Source organism: Asparagus officinalis, chromosome 4 (genome assembly GCF_001876935.1).
Source record: "Asparagus officinalis chromosome 4, Aspof.V1, whole genome shotgun sequence".
NCBI classification, from domain to species: domain Eukaryota; kingdom Viridiplantae; phylum Streptophyta; class Magnoliopsida; order Asparagales; family Asparagaceae; genus Asparagus; species Asparagus officinalis.
In genome coordinates this window covers 30908463-30918917 of record NC_033797.1, presented here as the reverse complement: position 1 = coordinate 30918917, position 10455 = coordinate 30908463, and the positions used below count along the sequence as shown (strand labels likewise).

General features: G+C 36.5%; 1 protein-coding gene across 1 annotated transcript; it reads right to left on the bottom strand.

The window, feature by feature from the left end:
• LOC109838439 (protein FAR1-RELATED SEQUENCE 5-like) lies at positions 5880-7339 on the bottom strand. Its single transcript, XM_020406887.1, has 3 exons — positions 7249-7339; positions 7002-7133; positions 5880-6904 (listed from the first exon to the last, which is right to left on the bottom strand). Exons 1-3 carry the CDS (start codon positions 7337-7339, stop codon positions 5880-5882), a joined length of 1248 nt encoding a protein of 415 aa, XP_020262476.1.

Here is a 10455-nt window from a genome sequence, read left to right as displayed (position 1 = left end):
CCCAACAAACCAAGTTTGGGGTGAACCCGTCGTCGTTTGACCATTCATCCACTCGTATCAATTTTAACGCTTTTGAATGAATAGAACTTTTCACATGGCTAGATTGAGGGTCAAACGACGACGGATTCATCCCAAACTTGGTGTGTTGGGGTTTTAGAATATGTAGATCATGTTCAACGGAGCGGATCATCCATAATGTCACTCAATCATGTGATTTTAGAGTCGTCAAGGAGGAAATCCTCTCATATGACATGGATACCCATTAATCTCTATGTATATATCGATATATATGTATATATCCGTATATACGATATCTCGATGTATATATATAAAATTATATATATAATATATGTATATATATATAGTTATAGATATATATATACTGTAATAATATAATATATTATATATAGTATATATATATATTTATATATTACTAAATTATAGTATATATATATATATTATTATTTGCTCACATTTTGATTGAGTGAGGGGGATTTGACATCACTACAGCACAACTTTTGTGCTTGGTCACAAACATACCATATTTCTCTCTCTCGCTTTACTTCTCTCCATCTCTGTATATATATATATATAATTTATGATATATATAGTATAGAGTATGGGTTATTGGGCAAGGGATCTGGTAGTGATGTGAACACTTGTAATATACTCTTTGGCAGTTGGTGGGCTCATCTTAAGGCTGTGAGTATGACAGACATGTTCCACATCACTACAGGTCTGGTACAAGTATACCATTTTCTCATATATAATCTATATATATATTATATAATATATACTATTATTATATAATTAATATATATCTATATATAATATTGTATGTTATATGTGTGATGTAGTGTGTGTGTGATAGTCTTTTAGATATAAATATATATATATTATGTATATATTAATGATCATTACAGCATTATTGTCTAACTATATATGTTTTATATAGGAGAAAATTTGGGTTATGCTTGGTACAAGGACAAATTTTATGTTTGTAGTGATGTGTCACCACTATCACTCAGATTACCCTTGTGATGTGTTCTCCCGCCGCCCCGTCTTACATATTGAATGAGTGCGAGGACGATGTGAACCTCACTACCAGAAATTTTTGTGGTGCTTCGTACAAGCATACCCTATTTTCACTAATATATTATATATTATATATATATATATATTATTATATTATATATTAAGAAAAAAAACAATAACGCTTATATATATACTAGATATATATATATTACTTATAATATATATATAATATTATCATCTGAGAAAATAGTGAATTTCCGAGGTACCAAGTAGCTTGCGTAGTGAGGTGGCAGACATCTTATACCATACATCTACATTGGAATGATGAAGCATGTACTTGAGGCTCGTATTTCAAGGCTGTATGTATGAAGATTCCGCACATTCATACGAGTAGCTTGTAGTAGGGAATTTGTCCATACATCTACATTGGAATTGCTGACTGAGATGATATTGGAGCTCTATCTTCAAGCTGCTTGATGTATGGACAAGTTTCCGAGACTCCTACAAGTAGACTTGTACTCAACATCCATTTTCTCCATCTCTCTCTCTCTCCTCTCTCTCATATATAATATATATATATATATATATATATATATATATGAGAAAACTGTAGGAGCACTGCCCAGCGTACACTGTGGAGCGCTGCTTGGGTTTATTTGAAAAAAAACCAACGCGATATCATCTCACTGGCCAGCGCTCTCTTCCCCAAAAAATCAAAATTATCCCCAATTTTTCTCAATCTCTCTTAGATCTATCTCTCAGATCTCTTAATCCCTCTTCCTCCCCCTCTCAGATCTCTCAATCCCTTGCTTCCACGAGCTCCATTCCCCCAAGCAATGCTCCGCAGGTTCGATCTCTCTCGCGTCGCCACGATCTCCAGTGCACTGGGCAAATCCCTCCTCCACGAGATCCACTCCCCCGCCACCCACCACTAGCTCGTCCTCCACAAGAAGATCCAGGCTCCGGCCACAAATCCCTCCTTCACGAGATCCAGTCCGCCAATCTAGGTTAGACGCGATTTTGAAATTGAATTTAACTGTTCAAAATAAGACCAGTAAATTTTCGTGATTAATTTGTGTGCTCCTTTGTTCCATTCATCTCCAATTTGTTCTCAGTTGTGGGGATTTGATTCTGTCAATCATCCATGATTTTCTGCTCTAATTTGTTCTCAGTTATGTACATGAGTCAATCATGATAACAGTTATAAATTCATGTGTTTTACTAATATATCAACAGATTCTGTGACCTAATCATTGATTATTATAAGCTTGCAAAGATGCTTGCGGAATTGGTCATTAGAAACAATCTTCAACCTGATTTGGCTGTTGCAAGTAGTACCATTGATCTTTATGCAAGCTGTGGAAAGGGTAGAACTACGCAAATAGAGTACTTAATTTTACAACCTCAACCTCAAAGTATTTGGTTTTACGTAGCACGTTGGCGTCTGATCATGTAGAATATGGGCCAAGTAACAATCTTCAACCTGATTTGGCTGTTAGCTACTGGATACCAAGACACGTATCTGTATAACTCTGTTTTAGCAATAGTGATTTGATCTACAATCTCTCCCTTTAGCTACTTACTACTTTTTACTGATGTCTATTTATTTGAAATGGTTGAGTGTATTTTTTAAATTCAGCACTATCCTTTAGTCAATAATACCATAAAAATATAGTAGACGACTGAGAACAACTTTTACAAACAAGTCATAAAAGTGAATTCTGCCATACAATTTTACACGGATACGGGTGCGGGTGCGGATATGGTTAGTACAAACTGTAAGTATACTGTATATTCGAGGAAAAAACAGAATCACTGTAAGTATACTGTATATTCACTAATTTTCTTATGAGGTTATTTATGTTTTAAAAAGAGGTCTAAACATCAATATATAGAACTGAAGCATCGATATTCACTTGTCTTTTTTCCATTGATAATCTTTTTTCAAGGCACAAATTTCCAGGTGATATAATGGCCGATATTCACTTGTCTTTTTTCCATTGATAATCTTTTTTCAAGGCACAAATTTCCAGGTGATATAATGGCAAGAAAGAGTTTTTATGTTGTAAAGAGAGGTCTTTTTCAAGGCACAAATTTCCAGGTGATATAATGGCAAGAAAGAGTTTTTATGTTGTAAAGAGAGGTCGTCGTTGTGGTACTTTTTATAATTGGGAGGAATGCTTTTCTCAAGTTGATAGATTCCCAAATGCCTCCTACAAAGGGTATGCAACGTATGAAGAGGCTTTGAGTGAATGGGAGAAGCACTTAAGCGCGCGTGATTCATCATCCAGCTCAAGGCATGTGCAGCCACATGTTTGTGTTCAAGAACAAATGTTTCCAGAGGGGCATAATCTTCTTGAGGACAAGGGAACACCTAGGGAAACTGCTATTAAGTACATCTTTGCTTTTGTATTAGGTTCAGTGTTTACAATTTTAATATTTCTAGTATGTATCGTTGTAGTATTTGTTGGTTTATCTATTAGGAGAAACATGTGATGTTATTCGTGTATGATTCTTCAATGTGAGGATAAGTTTGCACAACTTGGGTCATTTTGTACTTAGTTTGTACTCAACTTGGGTCATTTTGTACTTAGTTTGCACAACTTGTTTAGAGATACACGTGGTGTACTTATCAGAAATATGTTTTCTAGGTATCAGCCTATATTTCCTTGCAGATTTGTTTCTATCCTGAAATCGGACATGCACCTTCTTCAGCTGAAATTTATCAATACATGCACCTTCTTCAGCTGAGGGTGTTTAGTGCTGGCCGAGGAGTTGTCGCTGATGTTTCATCTGCTTTGTTTTGGCCGTCATCGTCGCTGTTGGTGCTGGTCTCTCCATTGCTGCTGACAGCGTGGAGAAGAGTAGGTCTGAGATGGGAAGGTTGGATTTTGAGGGATGTTGGTCTTTTGAAAGGGGAGGATGAATGAAGAGGATGAGAGAGGGGAAGGATACTGGCTTCCATTGCTTTTGGTTAAGGCTTCTATCCTTTTTTTTATATGTTTTTTATGGTTGTGGTTGGTTGTCTGTAGAACCTTTATTTCCATGAGTATTTTGCTTTGAATGTTATGTGGTTCTAATGAAACCTGTTCGTGCTTATGCATAACAAGTTCCTGCTTATATACTACACGGTATATTCAACGTCATATAAATTTCTGTTCTTGATATGCATGGCTGATCCATGAATTCTCAGTCGTATTCAAAAGTTATCCTGCATAACGAGTTATCCTGTTGCCAGAAACACAGAGTTAACCAAAAAAAAGACTTCAAGTACACATGTATGTGATAGACTTGTGAACAGGTATGGAAGATTGCTACAAGAGCTGAAGCAAATACCCTTCAAACATGTATTCTTGCTGTGATTATTCATGAGCTGAAGCATCACCCTTCAAACATGTGCAATAACAATACGCAAATGAGATCAAAATGAGAAGCAAATTCATACATAAAATTTGCACAAAATGCTCAACAAATAATGCAATCACCAATGTGAACTTCATACAGAGTACTATAACAAATGGAAGCATAATTAAAGTGCTCAACAAACAAAATGCACTTCATACAGAGTACAATCTACCCATATTCTTCCAACAACTTGATTCTCCCATAAAATACCAATTTATACATAAAATTTGGCTCAGCAAAAGCCCAGCTTTGCAAATTTAAAATGTGCAATCTACCCAGCTTGCAATCTACCCAGCTTGCAGATTTCTTTTTGCTCTTACCTACAAAAAAGAAAATAGAACGTCAAGACAGTAGGATAACTAACTCAATATGCTATTATGAATGTCAAAGGGCAAGTTCAAAATAGGAAATCTATATGCTATCAAAGGGCAAGTAGGATAACCAATTCTATATTTGAAAAAAACTAAACAAATAAGAAATTCACAAAAAAGCTAAATATGAAAAAAAAATTGTACCTTGGCAAATTGACTTTACAGCTAGTTCTATAATGCCCGAGTTCCCCACATCTGCTACATATACGCTTCTTCCTCTCTTTTTTTCCTTGTGCTTGTTCTAAGCCTGACTAAATTCTAGTGGCATTGCGTGGCCGACCTTTAGTCCTTGCAGATTTTTCAGGATCACGAAGTGTAATCTGAGGAATGTGCTCCATTGTATGTGAAATGGGTGCTGAAATCTGAGGATTATCTTCTGTTTCTCTAACTTCTTCTTCAAGTGATTCTATGAATTTTGTTAACACATTATCTAATTTCTGCATCCTCTCTTCTGAATCAAATGCAAGCTCGAGCGCATTATTGAATTTTGCTCTTAAAGCCCAAGATTTCAACAAATTAATCTTCTCTTCACAGCTTGTGAGGTTTCTTCCAAATACAATATTGCCAACCCCAATGTTACGATGTCAAGCATGTATAGTCCAACGGTGTAGGATGTAATGATCGGGTAATGAAGAAATTTGGCTAGCCATCATTAGTGATAATATATGTCTACATACAACACCATTAGTTTCAAACAAAGCACAAGAACAAATGAATTGCATCTTACTGGATTCTTCATAAGTAACCACCTCCCATTTTTCTCTATCTGCAAACTTACAAATCTTGTATTCAATAATATCCCCATCTTTGCTCAATTCTTCACAAAACTCTGTACCAAATCCTTTGAATTCAGTTTGGAACACATCAAACATGTTGCGTGTATACATTTCTCCAGCTTGGACCTCAATCGGATGTCCAAGGAGCATGACAGGCTTTGTGTTAAGACTCTTAAAATCTTCATGAGCTTCACTTAAGCGACGATGAGTTAATGTTTTTTCATATTGTAACACAAACTCGTGTAATTGAGTCTGTGAGTTAACATACCCATCAAAAAATGCATTAATACTTTCACTTCTTTGGCTCGATCTCATTCCAGCAAAAAAAGTGTCCTTCAAATAACATGACACCCAATGTTGCTCTATCCTGATCTGTTATAATAGCACATGGTTCAACCCTATGCATGTATTTCAGCCATTCTTGAAATAACCAGACAAAGGTATCTTCTTGTTTATCAGCTAATAATGCACAACCAAGTAAAGTGGACTGTCTATGATGATTCACACCAGTAAATGGAGCAAATGGAAGACTGAACTTATTAGTTCTGTATGTCACATCAAACACAACAACATCACTGAATTGCAAATAAGACGCTCTTGATCTTCCGTCAGCCCAGAAAACACTCCTCATTTGTCCACTACTGTCCACTTCTATTGCAAAATAGAATTCTGGATCATTCGCTGTCAAACTCTGAAAATGTTTTATGATAGATATGCATTCATGGCCAATATTGTTGACTCTCTGGTATCTGATGTGATCAATACACTGTTGTGGTGTCACTAATTCGCCTTCTCTTCCAGTGGTTGCGTTAATGACGCGAGAAATAGTGGATGGAGGCATACCTTCTTCTTGCAGACTCTCAATAAGTCTTTTACAACTTTGAGATTTATGGAATTGTTGGTGTGATCTGTGCATCTTTACTTTGTCTGGACTACTCAACACATGATTTGTATGTTCTTCAACAAACCCCGTGACTTCCCATGATTTGTCCTCTAATACTTTAACTCTCATCATTGCCTTACATCCCACTCGGGTCTCTCGCCGAAAAGGCATCTCCATCTTGTCTCTATTAGATCTATAGCCCTCCTTATCACAAACAAACTTTCTATCCAGCACGTCTCTTGTCTTCTTCGAGTAATTTACCGTGCTCTTCCTTATTCCAAAACCCATCAACAATGCGTAATGGTTATAATAGTTATAAGCTTCTTCATAAGTATTAAATTTCATTCCGAGTAGTGGCTTAGGAGTATTTTCTGTACTGGCAGAAATTTCAATTCCACTAGCACTTGATTCTCCCATTCCGAACACTTTTTTTGCTGTAAAAGAGATGCATGGATTCATCAAGAAACAACTATAAAATACCCAAATATCAATTTCAGTTTAAACTCTCAAAACAATCTAGTGTAAATCTACTATAGTCATCTACAATATTTTGAAAGAAGGAATCATGCAAATGAACTACATCTCTGTTTCTACTAACACCAAAATACATGAGCTCAAGCAAAAAAGCAATTTGGTTCATATAACAAATTAAACTGAATAATCCTGAAAGTAGACAAGACAAAGGAGTTATATTGACTAAATGATAGTGCTGAATTTAAAAAATACACTCAACCATTTCAAATAAATAGACATCAGTACTCTATTTGCGTAGTTCTACCCTTTCCACGGCTTGCATAAAGATCAATGGTACTACTTGCAACAGCCAAATCAGGTTGAAGATTGTTTCTAATGACCAATTCCGCAAGCATCTTTGCAAGCTTATAATAATCAATGATTAGGTCACAGAATCTGTGGATATATTAGTAAAACACATGAATTTATAACTGTTATCATGATTGACTCATGTACATAACTGAGAACAAATTGGAGCAGAAAATCATGGATGATTGACAGAATCAAATCCCCACAACTGAGAACAAATTGGAGATGAATGGAACAAAGAAGCACACAAATTAATCACGAAAAATTACTGGTCTTATTTTGAACAGTTAAATTCAATTTCAAAATCGCGTCTGACCTAGATTGGCAGACTGGATCTCGTGAAGGAGGGATTCGTGGCCGGAGCCTGGATCTTCTCGTGGAGGACGAGCTCGTGGCGGGTGGCGGGGGGAGTGGATCTCGTGGAGGAGGGATTTGCCCAGCGCACTGGAGATCGTGGGGACGCGAGAGAGATCGAACTTGCGGAGTGCTGCTTGGGGGAAAGGAGCTCGTGGAAGCAAGGGATTGAGAGATCTGAGAGGGGGAGGAAGAGGGATTGAGAGATCTGAGAGATAGATCTGAGAGAGATTGAGGAAAATTGGGGATAATTTTGATTTTTTGGGGAAGAGAGCGCTGGGCAGTGAGATGATATCACGTTGGTTTTTTTCAAATAAACCCAAGCAGCTCTCCGCAGTGTACGCTGGGCAGTGCTCCTACAGTTTTCTCTCTCTCTATATATATATGGGAAAAGTGATTCTAAGGTGACACCTTAGATTCCCACCTAATAACGCGGCCTAAAATCACATCACTCCCTTTTTTTCTGATCCGCTCCGTTGAACTTGATCTACACGTTCTTAAACCCAAACACACCAATTTTGGGGTGAACCCATCGTGTTTTGATCATTCATTGAGCTGTGTAAAAATTTCTATTCATTCAAAACCGTTAAAATTACGGCGAGTGGATGAAGGATCAAAACACGACGGGCTCACCCCAAAATTGGTGTGTTTAGGTTTAAGAACGTGTAGATCATGTTCAACGGAGCGGATTGGAAAAAACAATTAGGGAATGATGTGATTTTAGGGTATGAAAGATATTTTGTATCGGAAAGTTGGAAGAATTACTGAATTAGTCATATGATATCCTCCGTAGTAGCTGTTGCCTCTACAGGCATTGAAGGAACTTGTTTGCTCTATCCTTTGTGTTTACTGATCAGGAGTATTCTTCATCTTCTTAAGCTTCCAATTTGATTAGCATTTCTAGAAAACTCATAAGTGGTGTAAACCTGGTTTAAAGATCTAAATGTCTAATTCTTTTATTTCTACATATTTCTAACTAAAGTTGCAATATGGATATTATAATTGCTTTTAGACTAGAATAAGAAATTGAGGAAATATAATTTCTTTTATGGTTATCTCAGTTTCTTTAGATAAAAATAGAAAGCTAAAGGAATTATAATTGCACTTAAGAGAGAATATCTCTTGAGATAGCTTCTGAATGGAGAAAAATGATTCCAGTTGCTGATCATAATTGAGATAAAAGCTTGTTGATGTAACCATTGTTTGCCTGTATATATACATATACATATGTATATATATATATATATATACATATGTGTGTGTGTGTGTGTGTATATACCTGACTTTCTCCTCTTTTCTTCTTCATTCCTCACGTTCTGAGCAGCAGTCACCCCCCTCAAAACCGAAGAAAATTTTATCTTATTTTGGGAGAAGATTCGTGAAGAAGGGTTCAAGAGGAGGGTGAGATCTACAGTTTTTGTGAAGAAGGATCGAGTTTTCTTCCACGTTTGACATATCAAAATATTTCCAAAAGGCGAGTTTCATCTCCTCCGAACTCATCCCCATTTTTTCTTTATTTTTATTGTATTTTTTAAAACCTATTATATGTGTAGAGTTCACCCCTTAACTTTATGACGTAAAAGTTTAATATTTTTTTCTGATGTAAAAGTTATGAAATAAATTATTTAATTAGGGTTGTAGATTCTAAATAAATGTAACATGAGATTTTTGTTAATTTAATTGTTTTTAGGATGAATTTACAAACATAATCATATTAGAGTTATTAGATCCCCTCAAATTGATTTTTTATAGTTTAATGTATCCGAGTAAACCCTAATTATACTAAATCAAGATTTTATATATGAGTTTCTTTTGAAAAATTTTGATTTTGGTGAATTTTAGAGAAAACCTGATGTTTTTTATCTGTGACCTAGTCGGTTGACTAATCAAAATAATCAGTCGACCGATTGGTCAGCAAGAACTAGGGTTCCTCTCTCGTCGGTCGACCGACATATGTATCCGTGGACCGATCGAGGTTTGTTGTTTGTGCACGTTTGTGCATGTTTGTGCATGTCGCCGACCGGTCAACCGATGAGATATCAGTCGACTGATCTGGTGTTGTATTGTAAATGTTGATCTTCCACATACGTTTGATCACAAACATGAAGTGCGAGTTGCACGTCGATACACGTGCGTGACCATGAGAGTGCACGTACTTGGTTAGAGCACGCACGAGCGTTTTGATGTGTGTAGCCTAATGTTTTGTGTTTGTCACGATAGGAAGTAATGATTATTTCAGTTTACGATAGTTGTGGATGCTTGTGTGCGTTAGTCCGTGCTCGCAATGAGAACACGCGTGACTACACTCTGAGTGCGTTTGTCCGTGTACCGAATGAGATTTAGTGGGTGACTACACTCCGTAATGTGTCATTGTTTAGGTGGTTGAGTGTGCATGTCCGTGCACCACATGATATAGCGGGCGACTGCACTCTGAGTGAGTTAGTCCGTGAGCCGCATGATACTGCGGATGACTACACACTACCTATTTAGGATGCCTATGACTCAAACGAGTACTGTTTGTTGACGTAGTCCAACATGTGACATTCTTATATCGTGGTATATACTTTGACGAGGCTTTCACAAGATTGTACATTTATTTCCGTGCCACCTACCTGAGGGTAGCGTAAGAAACTATGATACGACATATGCGATATGTTTTGGATGAGATGTTGATGGTGTATTTTTCTTTGTTGGTCATTTATTTATAGGTTTGGAGTTGATATTTAGCGATCTACAATTTGAGATACATTGTATATATATAAGGCTTTCCTTGTTTGGATTATTTTGCTCGATGTACTCATCTCGTATT

Excerpts from the sequence above, each read along its gene's own strand:
- LOC109838439 (XM_020406887.1), bottom strand. The coding sequence starts at position 7,339 with ATGCTTGCGGAATTGGTCATTAGAAACAATCTTCAACCTGATTTGGCT. Across the intron at positions 7,134-7,248 it reads TTATGCAAGCCGTGGAAAGG|GATTATTCAGTTTAATTTGT; the intron begins GTAGAACTACGC and ends GTCTACTTTCAG. Across the intron at positions 6,905-7,001 it reads AAATATTGTAGATGACTATA|CAAAAAAAGTGTTCGGAATG; the intron begins GTAGATTTACAC and ends TCTCTTTTACAG.